General features: G+C 39.2%; 2 protein-coding genes across 2 annotated transcripts; both read left to right on the forward strand.

Annotated features, from left to right (window-relative positions):
• The first annotated feature begins 2534 nt into the window (after nucleotides 1–2534).
• On the forward strand, nucleotides 2535–10950 carry tlcd1 (TLC domain containing 1). Its single transcript, XM_014473280.2, has 4 exons — nucleotides 2535–3155; nucleotides 4444–4526; nucleotides 5896–5978; nucleotides 7644–10950. Exons 1-4 carry the CDS (start codon nucleotides 2950–2952, stop codon nucleotides 8046–8048), a joined length of 777 nt encoding a protein of 258 aa, XP_014328766.1. The 5' UTR covers nucleotides 2535–2949; the 3' UTR covers nucleotides 8049–10950.
• A 1011-nt stretch (nucleotides 10951–11961) lies between these two features.
• rab34 (RAB34, member RAS oncogene family) lies at nucleotides 11962–20623 on the forward strand. The gene is made up of 11 exons (XM_005810968.2): nucleotides 11962–12181; nucleotides 15076–15172; nucleotides 15265–15356; nucleotides 15448–15513; nucleotides 16433–16534; nucleotides 16619–16683; nucleotides 16791–16842; nucleotides 16934–17015; nucleotides 18022–18112; nucleotides 19157–19264; nucleotides 19345–20623. Exons 2-11 carry the CDS (start codon nucleotides 15098–15100, stop codon nucleotides 19410–19412), a joined length of 801 nt encoding a protein of 266 aa, XP_005811025.2. The 5' UTR covers nucleotides 11962–12181; nucleotides 15076–15097; the 3' UTR covers nucleotides 19413–20623.
• The last annotated feature ends 603 nt before the right edge of the window (nucleotides 20624–21226 follow it).

Below are 21226 nucleotides of genomic sequence, written 5' to 3' on the forward strand. Positions count from 1 at the left end.
AGAGGGAAACATAACGACAGAAAAAAATGGTTGATGGGTAAATGAGAGGAAAAAGAATTACAATTTTACAGTGTTTCAAAATGAAAAGGCTGTAAACACTTTTCCGAACTCCCAAGATAAGTCTGAAGGTTCTCAGAATCGCCATTGTCCGTAGCTACCTTTGATAATAGTGTAATCTTACTGAAATAACAAACTCTAAAACTAGTGTTTTAGAGTTTATTTTGCAAAATAATTATTTAGCTTTCTTATCCAGTATCTTCACTGGCGATTCCTGTATGAATTACAGGGAAACAGAAACATGAAGGACTGAAATATACAACACTGCCACAGGGGGGCGTCCACTCACCAGTGGTCGGAAATGTAAGTAAAGCACTAAGAAAAGCAATAGAAATATTTTCATATTTAAAATCTTACTTAAAATATCTTACTGGAAAAAAGAAAAGACCAATGTTTCCATATTCCTACACAGGTAGGATCATGCCTGACTAGATGGTTTGTTGTGCTATCATTACTGGCTTCAGATGGAAACAAAAAAAAAATAAAATTACCAAAGTCATTTGCAAATTTTTTGGCATCTTCCACACTTTGTCTTTCACAAGCAAACTATCTTCTGACGTCACTGCACAAATTTAGTAATCTGAATCTGTATTCTTGTAAAATAGCCGCGTGACAACATTCCTCATGAAATCCAATTTAATCCAAAGAACTGTACAAGCATCACACTGATGTGTCTGCCTTTGTGAAGAATGCCAAATCACAACGAATCAATCAATAAATAAGATGTGTCTTTACTGTTACGTTTGTGGTAAACAAATTGGAGCGATTTAATTACGTGGATGAAGTTGTTTCTGTTCAGAGTCATTGCAAATTTGGAAGAAGTCGTCTTGACAGCCAATCAGAGGCCAGGTTCTATAGAACGTTCCTCTCGTCCCGCCCGCTGAATTTGATGGGCGAAGTTGACGGTTTGAATGATGTTCTTGAAATGAAGCCGTAACATTTGAGGCACAGCCTCGGGAAAACGGTCATCAATTTTAAGCACAGCGCTGCCCTCTAGTGGCCAAAATGTGCAACAACAGAGACCGACTACGTGGGCACGTTGAAGTGTGCGGAACAGGCAGATGGCAAATAAAATCACATAAACAAAACAAAAATGATGCAATAGCATTACTGCTGTAGTAGAACACCTTAAACCCGGCTACATTTAATAAATCAATTCTGTAATGTTTCCAGTTTTCAAAAATGAATGACTTATATTGAAATAGTCATGTCATAAGGTGTTAATAAATTAGAATTTGGGAGTATTCATTCTTCTTTACAGGATTATGGACTTCAATCAGTTAAAAAAAAATCTGAACCGTTCCCCTCCAAACCTCTTATGAATTTTTTACGTACATTTGATCAATTCTCGCCTATGTTTGTTTTGTGAGGAGAAAAACAAGCATAGATGAAATATTTTGTCAAATATTTTAAGAATATTTGACAAAATTCTTTAAAACCATTTCTTTATCTGTGCCACTATCTGTGTTTCTAATTTGTCATTTCCAAGTTGAAATTACGAAAATAAATTTGCTTAATAGAAAGACGGCAATTTCGGGGGGTTTGGGGGAGAGTCCACGTTTTCGGATAAAAGTTTAGATTTGGCCTGGTTTCTCAGTCATCGGAAACACCTTTTCCCATCACATGAGGCGATGTATAACCGGATGTTGCTACTTCCGAAAACGAAGAAGAAATAGCATGAGGTTTGTTTATTTTCTCTCGTCAACGTGCAGCTGGCTCCACCGGAGAGTCATTTGAAAGTGTTGAATCCAAAGCTCCTCTGCAAAATCACTACAATTTCCCCCAAGGCCTAAGCGGCTTATCCACCTGAATAAGATTCCAAAGTCTCCTCTGATTGGCTAGCGCCACAGCTGAGTTATGAATGTATCTCGTGTAACTGTTGACGTCTGTCGCTGCCATGATTTTGTAAGGACTTATCGCGTGAACAACCTTATTTACGTGTGATTTTAGTGTAATTTCTTTTTTAGTGGAAACGCCACATCCACAAAATTGTTTTTTTTTTTGTTGTTTGTTTTTTTTCTTCTTCTATTTTTATTTTTTTTTTTTTTTAACATTATCAGAATATAAACAAGGACTTGCGCGCATTTGGAATGGAAACGCAGCTTGGTGTTGTTTCTGATGAGAAAACCCAATTACCCAAACCCGCTCGGACCTTGTAAGCGCGTCACGTGCGGCCCATGATCACCGGGGATCATTCTTTCTGAACGGTCTCCACTGATGCCATTTCTTTCTTTTTGTTATTATTATTATTATTATTATTATTATTATTATTATTATTATTATTATTATTATTATTATTATTATTATTATTATTATTATTATTTGTGACGAGCATATTTCCGAACCGCATTCCAGCAGCAGGAGCAGATCTGGCTTTTGGGAGTTTTTTTTGCGTGACATAATCTCGGTGTGTCTGCCCCTCCTTGTTCCTGCGAGCCGACGGATCAGCCGCGACACCACCCACCCCCACTGCCTTCCTCCCTCCTCCTTTTCTTCCGTCATTCTGCACGGACAGCCGAGCTGAGCGCGGCTCGCCTCGTCATGTTTACGAAGCGCGGCGTGGAGAAAACCACCGTCGTCCCCCTGGAATGATCCGACACGGAATCCCCCCTCCTTCCATCTGCCGGACCCGGACTTGGACCTGTGCGTAAAAACGCGAGACGCGGCAACAGCCAGACACCCGCTGCGCGGTGGTTTGAGCGGAGGATCGTCTCCTCTTCTTCTTTTTCTCCTGCACGACGCTCCCCATCACATACGGAGGGAATCCATCTCATTAAAAACAACAAAAACAAAACAAACAAAAAGCAACAACAAAAACCAAACAAACAACACCAACAACAAAAACAACAGCTCCTGTTTTAATTCTAGAGGAGCAGGGACGTAAAGAAGAGCATGGAGGCCCTGCTGCCTGTGCTGAAGAGCCACCCCGGCCCGGCGGTGCTGCTCTGCTCTCTGCTGTTCAGGGTGGCCCACCAGCTGCTGCAGAGGCTGCCCGTCCCCACGGTGGTCCGGCAGGACGCCTTCCGTTCCTGGAAGTGGAAGAACCTGTCCGTGTCCATGGTGCACTCGGTGCTGACCGGGACCTGGGCTCTGACCTGGTGAGTGACAGCTCCATCCATCCACCCGCTGCTCCACACTGAGGTGGCATTGTCTTGTCCCCGGTTCATATGATGTAGTACAACGTGTGGGAGAATGTGTGTGTGCGTGTGTGTGTGTGTGTGTAGCAGTGACAGTCTGTGGCAGTCAGGAGAAGAAGAAGAAGAAGGGCATGCTTGAACTGGGACAATGGCATTCTTAGGTGGGGAGGGACACGCGGAGCTGCTTCTGTTACTGAATTAACACACGGCTGTTGAGCTACAGACAGAATAAGAAAAGACAAAAAAAAAAATCAACTGGAAAAACCTGATTTCGTATTGTGAAAGCATCAAAAGAGGGGCGGGGAATTGACGCACGTGACTTATCTCCCCACATTAAGAGTCAGCAGTAAAGTAAATACTTCTTTAATTTCTGAATCAGAAATGTGAAGGAATGACTCAGTAACGCATGGCAGGGTTTAGAACCAAGCTTTCACTGTGGGGTGTTTACACACACACACAAAACGTTGGGCTATTAAAGGGACGGTATCATGTAAAATGGGCTTTTTTGAGCTTTTACGTCGAGTTATAATGTTGTTCCCTCATCAAAAACAGACCTGGAGTGTTGCCTTGATTCTTCCATGCATGTTTGAGAAATCTTTTAATCTCCATGGCAACCAGTCAGCTGTGCAAAACGCTTGGTTGGACCTAGCTTTGCCTCTTTGGAGGATCTAACCTTCCCAGACTGTAATCCATAGAGAACCTTTCCCCTACGACTACACCACGCAGCTCCTTCAGACTAGCCAGCAGTAATTAGCAAACATTTGTTGGACTGTGCATCTGCTGAACTCATTGTAGGAGCTGCTTCTCAGTGGAGCGCTGGCTAAAGGGTTAATGGAGGAGCAATGCTGTGAGGTTGGCGTGTCAGAAGAAAGAGCAGGAGTTTCTTAAAGAGACAGAGGCCCAATTTCAAGGCGTTACATTGTAAAGTCAATTTTTAAAGCCATGTTTGATAAATGCAAACATAATCATACATCAAGTGTGGAAAAATGTTCATAATATGTTTTCTCATTGTCAAAATGTTCTAAGTAAAAAAACCTCTGGTGTATACAGCTGAGAGAGGCGCCGTACCTTTCAAACATCCCCTGGAAGCATTGATAGCTGTTGTTGGGGGAAGAAGGTGTTTGAAAGGCCTTTCTTACCGACGCCTCTGCTTAGTCAGGGTTTTCTGTCCGCAAACGAGCCGCTGCCTGTCTGACTCAGGTGAATATTCAGAGTCATTAATCCGTCCTGTGTGTGTCCCTCTCTGCAGCGTGGTGATCTGGCCCGAGACGCTCAGCAACATCCGCGCGTTTCACACCCCTCTGTCCTACCTGCTCATCTGCGTCTCCACAGGTCAGTAAACGCACCTCTGTCTGTTTTATGTGCCAAAACCACATCCATGTCGCTTATAGTTTTTCTCTGTTTTTTGTCACATTACAAACATAAACAATGTAATTAATTAGTTTGATTTTTGGTTCGGTTTAACAAAAGGGAACAAAAAAGAAAAAAAAGAGTGTTTTTTTTTTTATTGTCGTTTTGAATGTGAAAATATGACATGTAGAGAAAAAAACATGAGGAGAAACTAACATTTTTCTTTTTAAATTTAACATCTGGCTTCTCACTTACCGGAGAAGCCATGACTCATTTTTCCATATTCCTACACAAGCACCTAATTGTAACGCTTGACTAGATGTTTGTTTTGTTATCATTGCTGATCTTCTGGGAAACTTAAAGCTGATGACTGTAGTTTTCCATTTGCAGTTGAAATTTGAAGGCCACTTTTCAGACTTTTATGTTCCAACGCCTTTTATCATTTTCCTTCCAGGCACCTAACAATTATGTACATAAGATCACAACACAATACTGTACGTTTGTCGTTGGGATGTGTTAAAATACGAAGGGAGGTCTATATCTGAGAAGGTGACGCAATTAAAAACAAAGAAAAAAGGCTTTGACTTAAAAACAGCCAAGTTGTTTGATCTGTACGTGAGAATATTGAAATGTTACTGCACCCATGGCAGAGTGTGGGAGGAGTTCAACTGCATTTGCCTCCTGTTACAAAAGAAGCGTGTAATTATCTCACTTTCTGTCGTTTGAAGCAGTCGGCAGCTCCTCCTTTAATCCTGACAGGCAAACGCTATGGCCACCGAAAACAACCGTCTCGAGCCTCGGTGGTCTGTTCGAGTCTCTCTGTTGTGTGTGGTTTGGTTTTCATGTCTCTAGGAGAATACAAGTCTGGTGAAGAGCTTCCCTCCCCCCAACAACTGCAAACAGCTCCTCAGAGCCCAAACACAAATGAAATGAGAGGTTAGGCGCATTAACAGAGCAGCTGTTTGTGTGTCATGCTCACCTCAGAGTGGCACTCGTAAAAAAATAAAATAAAATAAATGCATAAATGAAAAAATCCCAGGCAGTGGAAATATTTCAGCTGAATCAGACTGTCACAGTTTAATAACCAAATGAGAAACGTTTAGTTTGCATGCCTGGAATATGATGACTGGAGACATTTTGTTTAACAGTCACACAAAAAAGAGGAATGCTATCTAATTGTTTTTTTTAAAAAAGCAATAACTCCAATGCAGTAAACTACGGAGGGGTATTAAGTCCAAAATTAAGACTGCAGCGCACCAAGCAGTGGCTACTTTTTTAGTTATTTTTTAATGGAAGGTCCATGTCTTTACCTCACACCACATTAATACAAAACTCCTTTTCCCCCCCCCAGGTTACTTCGTGCACGATGCAGGCGATATCATTCTGACGGGACACGGCAGAGGATCGTGGGAGTTCCTGCTCCATCATGCGTTGGTAAGATGTTTTTGCTCGTGCTTTTGTTTTTAACTCGATCAAGCTGGCGTTTCTGGTTCCGACAGAATATCTGAGTCACAAGGCAAAAGAAAGATAACATCAAGTTCTGCAATGCGTTGGACAGGTTCCCAGGACATGGGGAAAAAAAATAGGAGAGTTGAAGTTGACTTGATAGATTATTAACAGAGAAAGCTTCGTTTTTCCTCTTTTTTTTATTTTATAAAACAAGGTGTAGATGACAAAAGAAAACAGGATTTCCATTGATGCAGAAACATTACTGGACTTTTGTCCCACTTAATGTTTTTTTTTTCTTTAAATATTAATGAATGCTAGTAGAATTTTTACTCAAAATGTGTCCAATAAAGCTAACACATTCAACCTTTACTGCAATAGTATAATCTCACACCGAAAAAATGAAAAAGTCAACTTTTAAACAGATTGTGGCGCTCTTAGATAGGGCTGGACGATATGGCTGAAAAATGTATTACGATGGAAAGGTTTCACATCAGTAGACATAGATCATTATTAGTGCTGTCTAGGCCTGTTGCAATAAACATAAATAATTGATTGATTCATAAATAAATGAATCAATTAATTGATCAATTAAAACAAACGCAATAATTTCCACTTGTGTGATTTATCGGTTTTCTCTTTTCTTTCTCCTTGTACCAAAAATTGGATGATGCTTTGGTCTCAACTAGCCCTTTTTTTTTATAGAACAATTTCGCTTACAGAGACGTCATACTTACGTGTGTTTCTGTTTACGTGTTTACTAGTCACGATTTATTACCAGTGCTTTAACCATGTAAGCTTGAAATGTAAAGATACACGAAAATCTTTTTTTGTCTCAAACCAAACATCTCAGTTTGGTTTGAGACAAACCAAACTGAGTTTGGGTTGTGAATTCAGGATGGTTTAAAATAAGTCATTTTGTTTCAAAAGTAACTTAGAAATGTCAACAATAAACTGGTTGTGCTTCAGTGGAAGGTTAATTCATCATTGCAATAAGTACATCCTACTTGGCACACCAGTCTCAATCTCCTCACTCATCTTTTCACTCGTTTTTACGACTCTACATTGCTGACCGCAGTACAAGACCTACTGCTTTGAACTAGGTAACCCTCCATGGGAGAGATGTTTTATAGGTAATGCGATTAATTGGTATTATGTAATATTAATGCGTTAAACTTTTTAGATTAATCACATGTGTTAATGTTGACAGCCCTAATAATTATTGATTACTTTTTTGTTTTAAGTATCTGAAATACTTCCAGAGTAAACTGGTGCCATGATCTTTCCTTTTTTAGCCACAGCTTTCACTCCACGCTGCTGTTTTTCTTTATTCTCAAACATTTAACTGCGTCTCCACAAGTTACTCAACACATTGTTGCTAGATAACCAAAGAGTCAGTTGGTCTGTTGGTACCACCAACCTAGCTTAGCTAGCCGTGAAAGGTTGAGCAGCTATAGTCTTTCCTTTGAATACATCCCCCAGAATGCCGTGCGGTTCTGGATAAGAGTTCAGGGAAGCTATTGAGCGTTCTATCAGATTATATACTGATATTGATATTGCGATTGATATTGTTAATGATTTATTGTCCAAAACCAAACCCGAGGTTAGCCGTCCGTTGGTACAAACACCCTCACCGTGATGTTCTGTCTCCAGGTGATCTGGTGTTTCCTGTACGCCCTCTACACCCAGCTCTACATTGCCGGTGCTTTGATTGCCCTCTTCGTGGAGGTCAACAGCGTCACCCTGCACTTGCGGCTGATGCTGAAGCTGGCCAATGCTCAGTCCTCCTCCATGTACCACATCAACAAAATCGCCAACCTCTTCACCTACGTCATGTTTCGCCTCGGCACCCAGTTCTACCTCACCTGGTACATCGTCGACAACTACTCCCAGATGGACCGCGGCGGGTACTTCCTCGTCTCCATGATGATGATGAACATCATGATGGTGATTTATTTCTACCGTTTGCTCCGCACTGACTTCTTTCCCCGAAGCAAGAGGTACGCGGGACAGAACGGCACGCACAACAACAACTCCAAGAAGTTTCTCAGCGACTGACCGGGGGGAGCGGTTTACAGGACTGCACCACGTACTTAATTTAAGACGGAAAGTTTACAGATTGTGTTGTGTTTTCATACTAACATGTGCTCCTGACAACAGATTCACTGCCAAAGAATAAGCTCCCCAAAACACGTAGCCTTTTTCGGGTGCTGCTTTTACACAGAAATTTTAAAGTAGGAAATTTTAACTAAATTCAACACGAGTTTAAGTGAAAACTGACAAATCCTTGAAATTGTACAAGTTTTGGCGTAATGGACAATGTTTTATTTGTTGGAATACCAATAGGGTTTCTTAGATGTTTTGTAAAAACGTGATCAGCATTTCTCTTGATCACTTTCCTACTGAAGGTTAAAATGGAAGTTTGGAAGAACTCAAGCTTTTGGCCTTTAGATCAATTTTTCTGACCAGCTCATATGAAGCATAAAGTAACTACATAATAAATAAACTATACAGAGTCGACTAAGTAGCGATAGCACTGAGTGGGATTAACTTCTGTATCAAACTGTGTATAAGCACTGTGTGCTATTGATAAGTATGCATACATAAGAAGTAGGGGAAGCTTGGCTTTATGAAATGGGATTCTTAAATTGACATACATAACATTAATGGAAAGCTAATAACAAGCAGTGTGATGTAAATAGATTTTGGTCTGTTTAGTTTTCTATGAGCAGTAATTCTTTTTCAAAAAGTGATCCACTGGCGTCTATGTAGAGGTGACAAAAACCACCTTTAAAGTTATTAATCGTTTGATAATGTAATGCTTGTAAAATGCATTCATTAGCCTTACTTAACAATGAAAAGAATGATGACCATCCCATGTCTGTAAGCTAAATATAAAGAATATGCCACAGATCTTTCCTTGTACTAATACTAAGGATGGAACTAGTCGGGATGTCAGCAATAGGACAAGAATACAAACAACTTGTACCGCCTAGTTTTCAATGGAAACATACCAACGAGAGAAAACAAATTAATAAAAATAAATTATGTTAAGACCCTGACAACTTCGACCAGAGTGACCATTGTAGCCTATCAGTGAGTGAATGGAACACAGAAGCTAGCATAGCCCATATGAGATTACAGAATTAATGGTTGCGGATTAGAAATTAACTTTAAAAAAAAAATCCAGTTATTGATTTTATAATAACCTTTGGCTAATTTAAAGAAACGTGTTGCATTCCTGACACTATTAATGTATATACTTGCAGCTATCGAGCTAAACGCTAAAGCTACAGGTAGCTAGCTTCTCTTTTATTGTTTAATATGACACTAATTAGTGAAATGTAGTTAACTAGTTAGGTAGTATGTTTAAAGTAGATGATATACAACTTTTGTTTACTTTTCAAAAAGCATTTTTTTCTTATTCATTCCCTGTCTAAATGCTACAAGTGAGCTGCCTATTTAGCTTACAAGCATGAGAATGGTACTGATATTTTCATTAAAATCTCTCTCAGAATCAATTATTATTATAACTTAAGCAAAAAAAAAAAAGTAAAAGACATTTAAGTACAGTTACAATTTACCTTCATAGGTGCTAGACGGATTTCCTTATTTAACGTGATGTGGCTAATGTCTTGAGTCAGGTTGATTGTTGCTTGCTACTTTAAATGGGCGCTGGATACAAGCGAGGTACTGATATTATTTAGATCTATATTATTTGCTGCCGGAAAGCCAACATCTTGTGGTAATGTTACACTTGTCCATTGAAGTATATGTTAAGAATATTTCAGTATGTATTTGAAATGGGTAATCGCGTTTCGTCTGCTGCTTTTTGTACAGCACACTCACTATATGGTATGTTGCAATATATTTTACATCTGCATGGGAAAAAGTGTTGGTTTTTTATAGGGTTTTTTGACTAATGTTGTTGACACTTGGAATTTTCTGAATTTGCATTTTAATATTGTATGTGGACCAATCCTTCTGTCTGAATGAAGCCATGTCTCCAGGTATGGCTGAAGAGATGCTGGACCGGACAGAGTTGTTCATGACCAATTGAAGTGCTAACATGCTATGATGCAGGATCATTTCTTCTATGACTCTTTGATCAAATCTGTTTCTAACTGACTCCAGTGGAGCTGAAACCGGATCTTTCTGCCATTTGTTCAGAAGGAACCCTGAAAAAGAAAATCTTTCATACCCAGCAGGCAGCAGCACAATTGTGTGGTCAGACACTGTGTATCTCTTTTGCTGGTTTGGTTAATAGCGACACTTTGGAGATGATCAACTTTTAAAGATTGAACCTGATTGACGTATGTCTCCTCTTTCTCTTATTTCCTCAGAAATGGATGTAAAACACTTTGTAAATATTTGTCCTCAAGTGCACGTTCCTTTAGATCTTTTTGTCTTTTTCATTTTTAAAGATGTACGTGTTTGTTGGCTCTAAGTGGACTTGATCATTGCATAAGTCGTAACTGCTGATGACAGTAAGATTTTACTGACAAGTTTATTCCTCAGACACAACATTAGATGGCCTCCAGTCTTCCTCATGGAGAGAAACATATAACCTTTGATTTATTTCCAAAAAGGCATGAGGATGTTGCAAGTACTAAATCATCAGGGCGTAACAAAACAACCCCCGTATAACTCTCTTTACCAATAGTCAATAGTCATAATGTTGTGGCTGATCGATGTAAACTTCATTTTATATTTCAACCAACGGCAAGAACAAAAGGCATAGACGGAGCTGATGTGCGTCTGACCTTTGCTGTTGTGCCTTCATACCAAAGTGCCTTTTGAACATAAGCAGAGACTACAATAACTCTAAGTTTCCCACACAATGAAGGGAAGGAGTTGCGACAGTTATTTCAATTGATCATCAGCACAATAATGTAAATGACTCTTGTATTAAAAGTGTCTTTCGAATCACTGAGTGAATAAAAAAAAGTGTTTAAAATCACAGGGGTCATGATTTCTTTCTGTGTTTCAGTTTGCGTGTGAAAGCTGAATAAGCACTTTCTTGTCCACAGCACTTTCTACCAATAAAATCTTGAAAATTTGCCCATCCAATGTATGAAGCCAAAAGTTGAGACAACTGAGTTCAATGAATTGTTCAGCTCAGAAAATACCATTGTTCAATTGGATGCTGAATGTTACAAATCAGAACCTTGACTTGACAACAATCAAAAGAGCACCATTTCCATTGACCATATAATTCAATATTGTTGTAATTTTACATTACAAAAATATTTTTCGCACAATAGAAACACGCCCTGCGATGGACTGGCGACCTGTCCAGGTTGAGCCCGCCTGTTGTCCATTGACAGCTGGAGATAGGCACCGGAACACCTCCCGACCCCGATGAGATAAAGGTGTAAGAAAATGGACGGATGGATAGAAACATTGGCAATTTCAAAAATACTCGATTTTTGATAAAACGTTTAGGTGCTAGGTAGAGTTGGGGTTTTGGGGTTAGGGTTAGGGAATACAGACAAAGCTTTGAGCACATTTCCAGTGGAAATGCAGCTACAGATTAAATATCCTGTTGTGCGGCCAATTCAGTGTCAGAAAACAGCAATCAGAATGTCTACTAAAAGGACTCAGATTAAAGGTTGGATTTCTCTAACATTTTCAATGTAAGATTATGCCACTACATATGGAATCAGACTTTAATCTCATAAATCTAACTTTTTTGCTCAGGATTCTTACTTTTAAAAAGTCAGAATTCCAGCTCTGCTCTCTGGTCAATCTGTGTTACACACCCTGTCTCAAATAATGGCACTAAAAGAGCCAAAAGTCAGTAGAAATCTGAGATTTAAGCCAGATTTTTTTTGTATATTCAAATTTAGTAAATAAATTTGTTTTCTTTTAAAGTTTTGCTTTTGTCAGGGATGCAGTAGTGGAGACTTTTAGATCAACAGATTCCTGGCAGTTCTTCATTTTGTCCAGCAGGGGGCCGAGCAGGGGAAAATGTGGGAGGAAAGAATGAATCCAGGGGAACTGAGTCAGCAGCTGCTGCGGTCCCTCTCGGCTGCTCCCCACAACTTCCGTGGCTCGACTTAAGCCCCATTAATAAATGTTAACTTTTTTTTTTTTTAAACTTAACACGGAAAGCGTGAACTGCGTTAGTGCGGAGCAAGAGGCGTCTTTTGGGGGAGTGAGACTGAAGAGGACCATCTTGAACCGCTGAGGTATCCTGTAACATCAACTGCAGCTAAAACGCTACAGTTTACTTTAGGAAACTCACAGCGACCTTCTCTCTTTTCCGCTTGTTACTTACGGTTTGTTGGTACGTAAAAGTTTAAAACGTCGCTACAGCTGAACGTAGAAGGAAACTGAATGAAGTAAATTGTACTTCTTTTGTCTTCAGTCGCAGCTTTGATGAACAATAGGATTAAAACAGACAGTGAGTGGCTCGGGACTGATTACAGTTGCCCCGGCTACCTTTCATTTCATGAGTAATCAACCTTTGGCTCCTTTAGGCTGCCGTAGTTCTTAGGAAGTCTCGGGATATGTGTGTAGTAGTAGGAGCCTGTATTCTATAGCCTCTGGGTGTAACGCTGTAATAGTACCTAGTAAAGATGTACGAATTTAGGAGCAGAAATATTGATTCAAATTATTTACTGTATGAACTAATCTCGAGGAATTTGATGTTATATATGTAAAAAAATAAATATTTAACATTACATATTTTTTTACGTTTTTTGTTTACTTAAAAAAAAAAGCATTACAAGTTATAACCTAGTGCCACACTAAAGTATTTCTGATAGTGTTTTGATACCCAGTTTACAAATATAATAATTTACCACACCGTCCAAAATGGTAAAGATATGTGGAAAGCCTTAAAATCTATTTTTATTGCAGTAGCATTGTCTTCCACTGAAAAATGTAGAAAAAATACCTTTGATTTTAGTCATTTTATTCAACAGAAGAAAAAAAATGTAAAGAGCTGGATTTTTTTTTTTAAAGAGGCCCAGTTTTAAAGCATTAAATTACTAAGTCATATTTGATATGTATAGTGTTTTCATAAAACCTGACCATGACATTTTGTGCTATGAAATGACACTATGTTCCTAGAAATTTTACATTACTGCCACTTTATGCGCAAAACAGCCAACAAACAGCTGGCTGTTTGTTTACGCCACTGTCTCACTTGTGTCGTTAACCCATGTGAGTCTGGGTGCTTTATATGCAAAATAAACTTTTAAGCTTGGCAGTTTGGGGGTTAAGTGTGTAGAGAGTAGGGGTTGAACGACTACATATTTTTTAAGGTCGACTACATCATGATAATAGTCGAGTCGATGTCGACTAGTCGCGGTGACGTCATAGTGACGTAAGCGCAAAAACCCTTCACAACTACTTGGAGGCTTTATTAGCTATTTTCACGGCAAATATTGACCCCCCCCCCACACACACACACACACACACACTCTCTCCCCTTCTCCTGCTTTTACTAAGTCTATTATGGAGATTCTTCGTGAGCAGCGGGGAAAAGTTTGTTGCACAAAGTCGGGTCTGACTTTTTTTTTCTAAACACCGGCTGATGCTGATGATCTCTGGATAGTTACTATAGGAGTCAAATGATCACACTGACTACATGGTGCTTTTGGAACATCACAAGCCAAACTTGTTATGAACGGATCCCGTTTGGTTACAGCTGAATTCAACGAAACCACCTGCTTCTCCTCCGCCCGATGCGCGGCAGGAAGCTCTGCTGACTCAGCAGATTGAACGATTTAAGATATTTTCTAGTCAACGTCAACATGATAAAAGTCGAGTCGATGTCGAGTTGACTAGTCGTTGTGACGTCATGGCAACGCAAGACGCAAAGCTTTGGAGTAACGTAGAGGCTTTATTACCCGTTTTCACGGAAAAATACGGCATTTACACAGAACAGCAACAAGTGAAACAACAAAACATCGGGATAGTTTATGATAAATAATAAGTTGCTGGGAAACCAACATTCAAAAGGAAACGCACATCTTTTAGATGGCATGTAAAAACAATAAAAAGAGGTGGCACGGGGCCGGGGGGTAAATAAAGTTCACTCGCTGTCAATATTCTCTTCGCTAAGAGTTCGCTAAGAGCACATTGTCATACAAGGACCCAGTAATTTCTACCTGTTTGACAAGATGCGGGTTTTGTCCTCGATCTGTTTGGAAGACGCCATTTTTTAGCCAGTGTTCTGTCAGATCAGCTGTCAGAGTGTCATACACTTCTGACAGCTGATCCGATGACACTTCTAAGCACGAAGTGTCATTCTTAGCACGAACTCACGGCTATATATATGTCAGACAAGTATACACTGTCATTACCAACTACAGGCTTTTATTTAATCAGCAGCTATCATTACCACAGATCTTTATTTAATCAGCAACATAACATCATAATGTATTAGTTAGATCGTCGTGACAAAGACACTCGCGAGCCGGCTAAGTGACATCCTTAGCGGGAAGGGGGCGAGTTTTAGACGGCTCGTGTTTTGTAGTGGACTGCAGCTGCAACTCCATCTCCTTTTAAAAACACTGTAAAACCACAAATATGCATCCATCTACATATCATTTAAACTAATGTATTAACTTATTTTTCTTCTGTCTTGTGACGTATACTGTGCTGTCAGATCAGCACAGGCTGTCACCACCGGCAATCACATGACTGCGACTAGTCGACATGAAATGTAAAAACTCGCGAGACGTCCTAGAGTCGACTAGTCGACTAGTCGACTAATTGGTTCAACCCCTAGTAGAGAGCCATATGCAGTGTGAGAAGGACAAAGGATCCCCCAGAACACTGTGTATCTAAAGCTTTTTCTGTCTTAAATTTCATTCGGAGCGGGATTAAAAAGTCTTAAATTCGACTTGCTGTAACCTGCAAATACCCTGTATTGCAACCACATCGTTGATCCCAATATACATGCACTATTCTGAGCAAGATGACGTCAAAAGTGACACATGCACTTCAAAAACTGTCAAATCTGTCAATTTTTTTGATCCACACGACACACACCCATTTCATTATCCCTGCACTACGGCAACATAATGTGACAAACCCAAAGAGTTGAAACGTTTGTGTTTTTCTCGTCCAGACGTCGTTTACCCCGAGGCTTCATGTCTCTCAGAGTTTCAGGCATGAGCGTTTTTCCTCCGGTTCGCCGGGACCGGATCATCGCTCAGCTGCCTCAGGTGAAAATCAAAAGCGGGAGCGTCAGCAGCAACTTTACTGTTTTAGAAAATCAATATTGCTCTCACGTTCTCTTCCTCTCTTTTGATTTTAGGCTTTCAGAAAGGAGGCGGCTCTTCACGTTACGGAAGAATTCAACAATAAAGTGAGGACGGCCTGCCAGGAGCAGCGGACCGGCACTGTGGGGTGAGAATGAACACCTGAACTCTCTGTGAGCTCGGCTTGACGTGATTATTTATGTTTCATCGGCGGACTCTTCTACCATTCCTTGTGTCAGATTTAAAATCTCCAAGGTCATCGTGGTCGGTGATCTGGCTGTGGGGAAAACCTGCCTGATTAATAGGTAAACGCTGCAGGCTAATGAATGCATGAAGCTTGATTTATTCATTAAAATATTTACTAATGTGCAAACATTAAGAGTTGGATGTTATTTTTGTTACCTCTGAGAATATCTGCAAACATTGTTGAGTATGAGTAGTGAGTGTGACTGTGACTGGGTTTGTAGTTAAATTATTAAAGATAGCAGGAAGGAGAGTGAACCTGTGTTAACTGTTGTCCAGTCAAACATAACTGGTAACCAGGAATATGGAGGAATGTTTCTGCCATAATCCAAGAGCGCACATTTTCAGTCTGAAAACAGGATTTCATGTCTTTTGTTCTCAAAACTTTTAACACTTTTGCCTACATTTTTACTTTGAAGGCAAGACTTCGTCTCAAAACTTGTAACGCTTGTACTCAAGACTTCTCGTCGCGCTCACAGTTCTATGAAACATAGAACTGCCTTTTGGCGCAGTCGCCTGGTAACCTCTCAGCCAATAGAATGAAAGTGTTGTACTGGGTGTGTTTGTTTTCTTCTAGGGAGTGTGCCTGTGTGGCTACTATCGATTATAGCAACCTGCGCCACCCACTGGATGTAGGGAGAAACAACAAAGTCAGCTTTCTTCTCCGTAGTACACTAAACATCGGCCAGCAGTGTGCTACTGATCGCTAACAGCTACTGATCTTTGGCTGGGTGAACAAAATCCTGCCTAAGACAACACAGTACAAGCATTACAAGTTTTGAGAAGAAAGGCATGAAGTCCTGCTTTTGAAATAAAAATGTAAGCAAAAGTATTAAAATAAAATTGGATAACAAAAGACATGAAATCTATAAATGTGAGAACACATTTTTAATAGTAGATATTTACATGAAAAGAAAAAGTATAGCTGTGTGAGCAACGTGACCAAGTGATCCAGAAAGTCAAACCAGATTTCTGCTTTAGATTTTGCAAGGATGCCTTTGATAAGAACTACAAGGCGACCATCGGTGTTGACTTTGAGATGGAGCGCTTCGAGGTGCTCGGCGTCCCTTTCAGCCTGCAGCTGTGAGTCTGATTATTTCTTCATTTTTTATTATTATTTATTTAATCCGCTTGCTGTGACTTTGCTGAGTTTTTACTCCTTTAAAGTTGGGACACTGCAGGCCAGGAAAGGTTCAAGTGCATCGCCTCCACTTACTACAGAGGAGCTCAGGGTTCGTCCGTCCAGCTTTTCCAAATATGCCGCGGATTAAACAGGAAATAGGTGTTGGGGGGGAAAAAATTCAAAAAGGCTTCAAATTAAATGTTCTTCTGTCCTCAGTTGTGATAATCGCGTTTGACGTGAATGACATCGCCTCTCTGGGCCACGCCAGGTAAGCTCTCTGATCACGGGAGTGTTGCTGGACTCATGATTTCTGTCTCGCTCGGTTTGATGTCCTGCCATGTTTTTTTTTTTGCTTGCAGGCAGTGGCTGGAGGACGCCTTGAAGGAGAACGACCCCACCAGCGTTCAGCTCTTCCTCGTCGGCACAAAAAAGGACCTGAGTGTGAGTCTTAACGCTGTTTAAAGTGGACACTGCCTGTGGATGTGTTATGTTGGGTTTTTTTCTGGAAGTGCTTGGGTCAACGCCAGGCACACACACACACGCCCACTCTCACTCACACACACAGTTTGTGTTCTTCTTCTGGTTGAAACCTCAGGAATGTTTCGTCCTCCCCATAAAAACCCCAAAAGCTTTTCTGACTCAGGCAGGAATATTGGCTGTTTTTGAGATGAGTCTCAGCTCTTCAACTTTCGCCTGATTCTTGTAAAAGTTCCTCTTTTACTTTGCTGCTAGTGGTGAATTATGGATGTTTTGTCAATCTTAAAATTTTTTACAATTTTATACATAATTTGCACAAATATGTGGCAATTTCTGTATTCTCACATGTCACTCATCTAGTTACATTGCATTGCAGGAGTTCTTGGTAAGTTCTCCACTCAAGAAACGTTGGCATATCAAATTATCTACCAAATACACACAATTATATATATTCAATAAATTAGGATCATATCAAAAACTTCATTTATTTGATTGCTATTTCCTTCTCTCTTATTTCCCTATTGTATTTTTTGATCTCTACTATGAATCAGAATACTTTTTCTTTAATAAAGTTTGAATTGAATATTTCAGTAAATGAGTTCACTAAGTAACATGTCATATAGATTAATTTAACAGTCTTTTGGTTTTTATCCTTCACGTTTTGTTAATTACCATGATTTTCTGTTCATAACTAATGAAACATGACATTTAATATTAGAATATCACACAGACCAACAATTTAACAATAATATTAATAATATTGTAGACACATTGACTTAATGAAAAGTATTTTTAATACCTCCTTGAACGTTGTGATTTTCAAGTGGTGCTTTTGAAACAAATAAGCTTCTTTGGAGCGCATACTGTAACTTTTTCAATACGACTGCACATATGTATTTCCAATGAAAATGAGCACGCTTTTAATACATATTAGAAAGCAGTCTCTGGTTTCTCCTGCCATTTCAAACAGTCTCCTGCTCAGTATTCCCGGATCGAACAAGATGCCGTGAAATTTGCGAGAGAGATTCATGCCGAGTACTGGGCTGTCTCATCGCTGACGGGTGAGTCGATGCATTTCATTCCTGTGAAAACTATTTTCATGTTTGACACTCCACCTTTGTATACACAGCTCGCCAATCACTCTCTGTATAAATCAAAAAGTGGGATAAAAATATGCTCTACTGTCCCAACTTGTGAGGAAATTCAGGTGTAACAGCAGCAACGTGACAGAAGATAGGCATGCGGGTTAACACGAAGATAAAAGTATTTAAAATATATTGACTTTTTTTTTTGTTGATAAAACACCAAGTCTCTGTCTACCCTTTATGATGTTTAGTGTAATCTGTGGCTGACAATAAGTAAAATAGCTTTATTTTCTCCAAGTCATAAAACAACTAGCATCTATAACAAGCAACAGTTTATAATGAATCCAAAGTCAAATGGCCAATTTAGTAATAATACCTCTGAGTTTAGTATTCTGGTAATCATGCTAATTGTTTAGCTTTTATGCTAACTGTTTAACATTCTGACTGTTTTGAGGGTGAAAAAGCACAACTGTCTATGAACAGCAACACTCTGAACACTTAAGAGGACTCATAAAACGCTTGTAATATATTATAATAAATCAAACACCAGATATACCATAATACATAATATACATTATGCAGTACTTCTCAAATACTGGTGGCGAAGTGTCATGGGGGGGCGCGAGAAGCAGGACTTTATAATTGTCTTTATTCATACTTGACTGATAAACAAGCCTCCGGTCACTAGGTGGCAGCGGTGTTCAAACTAATCAACAGGCTGCCTGTTCCAGCCAGTAGAAGTAGCTACAAGAGATTTTTATTTTCAAATTTACAAGAATAAAGCCATCATACTACGAGAACCCAGTCATATTAACAGAATAATTTAAATATCGGCAGAGTACAGACGCATTAATGCTAACATAATTTCCGACACTTTAAGGCTTCTGTCAAAAGCAGTTTAAAAAAAGATTTAGAAAATTAGGAAAAATATTTCTAAATAAAGAGACATGTGAAGTGTGACTTGGCCACTGCAGTGGTTTCCAACTAGGCTCTAACAGATCTGTGGCTGCTTTTCTTCAGGGGAAAACGTCAAAGAGTTCTTCTTTCGAGTCGCCGGTTTGGCCTTTGAGACAAACGTTCTCGCCGAGTTGGAGAAAAGCGGATCGAGACAGATTGGCGATGTTGTCAGTGAGTATGTGATGTGAACTGTCTCAAGAAGTTAAACAAACGTCCCACAAGTTAACACTCTTCTTTGTTGTTGCGTTTAGGAATTAACAGCACTTCAAGCAATCTGTGCACCACGACAAAGAAGAAGCAGGCCAACTGCTGTCAGTAAAGATGGGATAACGGTTTTTAAAAACACAAAAACAAACAAACGCACAGACTCTGAATGAGACTTTTTCCCTGGTGGTGGATGAGTGTGGCTGCCGTCCAGCTTAGTTGGGAGGATTTCTGTGGCCAGAAAAGGAGGGGAGCATTTCATGACATGTTTAAAGTCTGTATTATTATTATTTTTTTTCCTGACCAGCAGGAAAAGTGAGAATATTTGTGGTGGACTTTAAACACAGAGCGATAGTGCTGCCATCAAACTGCCAAAGAGTTTTCAGATTCTTACTCAGCTTGTAGCTCCAGTTTTGCTGCTGTAGAGTTTTTCAGAACCAATTACTTGTTGCGTTTTTAGCTCAAACACAGAAGTGAAGTTTTGATTGTTTTTCCCAACTCCCACTTTTTAGATCGTTACTTCTTCCCCTCAACTCCTTCGTTGCCATTTAGATGTTCTGGCAACTTGATAAAAATGTGTAAATCGTCTTAGTATGAATGTATCTTTTAAGGCTGTGGCACATTTTCATACTGAAAAAATTACGAAATTCAACCTTTAATTTAAGTGCAATTATTATGTGGGTGAATTTTTTTTTTATACAAAACTACTGGAATCCCTTACTTTAAACTGAATGACACTATTAAATTTTCTCAGTAATTTTTTTTTTTCATTTTTATAGTGGCTGTGAACTTTTACTTACTAACCTGGGAGTTCTTGTCTGCCTGAAGCCTCACTATACACCCACTTCTGTTAGTCTCTCTTCAGAATAGGAAAGAAAGGACAGAGATGCCATATTTACGTGTCGTTTAAAGTCAGGGCATTTCGACAAGAAAATGCAATAATTTAGAAGTAATACGTTTAGGTTCTTCTTTGTAGCTTAGTTTGATTTTGCTGCGACTTTCTGTTTCCCTAATTCAGTTAGTTTTAGTCAGTCTTTAGAGTGTGTTTGCTAGGTTTTTTTTGGGTCACTAAGTGCTGTAATTTGCTGACAATTGAAACAAAACACTAAAACGAAAAATTTCTCTAATTTCAGTGTGTTTAGTTACTTTTATGAACAAACAATATAGTTCCAGTTGGTTATAGTCTTTCACCATTAATTACCATTACTTATTTCAGTTGGCAAAAAATGTTTTCTCAATCTCAGTTTTCTTTATTTTGTTAGGTTTTGTTAACTGTACTAACCTTGACATAAAAGTCTCGTAAGAATAAAACCTTCATAGCCACAACGAACATGTAAGACCTGTGATTAACGTGTTTAAGGCCAACTTACACATTCTTCAAGTCATTTAAGGCTTCGCAAAGGATGTGTGAACACGCTGACCAGAAGAAAAAATAATGGCAACACTTTATTTGACATGCATAAGACTGACATGACACTGTCGCAATCATAACATCACACCTGTCATGATGATGAAGGAGTGATGAAGGAGTCTTCAGGAATGTTTGTGACTGTTGTCATGAAGTGTCATTTGGTCAATTATGACGCTTTTAATGCAAAGTTGACCATTTTAATGGACTTTTAAGGAAAGTTTTAATGCAACTTCTCATTAAATGTGTCATTATTTACCTAATTACACTTTATGACAACAGTTGTAAACATTCATGAAGACTCCTTCATCATCATGACAGGTGTTATGTCCTGATTATGACAGTGCAATGTCTTATGCAAACCTGTCAAAGTGTTACCAAAATAATGTTATTTTGAACAATATTACACAATTTCAAATTATTATAAGACTTGTGATTTTATTGTTACTGCTCTACATTCTTTGTCCTCCACAAAAATGTGCTCACATTAAAGGTTGGATCAGTGTGAGATTATGCTATTA

The sequence above is a fragment of the Xiphophorus maculatus genome, chromosome 18 (assembly GCF_002775205.1).
Source record: "Xiphophorus maculatus strain JP 163 A chromosome 18, X_maculatus-5.0-male, whole genome shotgun sequence".
NCBI classification, from domain to species: Eukaryota; Metazoa; Chordata; class Actinopteri; order Cyprinodontiformes; family Poeciliidae; genus Xiphophorus; species Xiphophorus maculatus.

What these genes read in the sequence shown, in the direction of transcription:
- rab34 (XM_005810968.2), top strand. Translation starts at nt 15,098, where the DNA reads ATGTCTCTCAGAGTTTCAGGCATGAGCGTTTTTCCTCCGGTTCGCCGG. An exon ending in TCATCGCTCAGCTGCCTCAG is followed by an intron (nt 15,173 to 15,264) that starts GTGAAAATCAAA and finishes TTTTGATTTTAG; the next exon opens with GCTTTCAGAAAGGAGGCGGC. An exon ending in GGCTGTCTCATCGCTGACGG is followed by an intron (nt 18,113 to 19,156) that starts GTGAGTCGATGC and finishes GCTTTTCTTCAG; the next exon opens with GGGAAAACGTCAAAGAGTTC.
- tlcd1 (XM_014473280.2), top strand. Translation starts at nt 2,950, where the DNA reads ATGGAGGCCCTGCTGCCTGTGCTGAAGAGCCACCCCGGCCCGGCGGTG. An exon ending in GCTCATCTGCGTCTCCACAG is followed by an intron (nt 4,527 to 5,895) that starts GTCAGTAAACGC and finishes TCCCCCCCCCAG; the next exon opens with GTTACTTCGTGCACGATGCA. An exon ending in TCCTGCTCCATCATGCGTTG is followed by an intron (nt 5,979 to 7,643) that starts GTAAGATGTTTT and finishes TTCTGTCTCCAG; the next exon opens with GTGATCTGGTGTTTCCTGTA.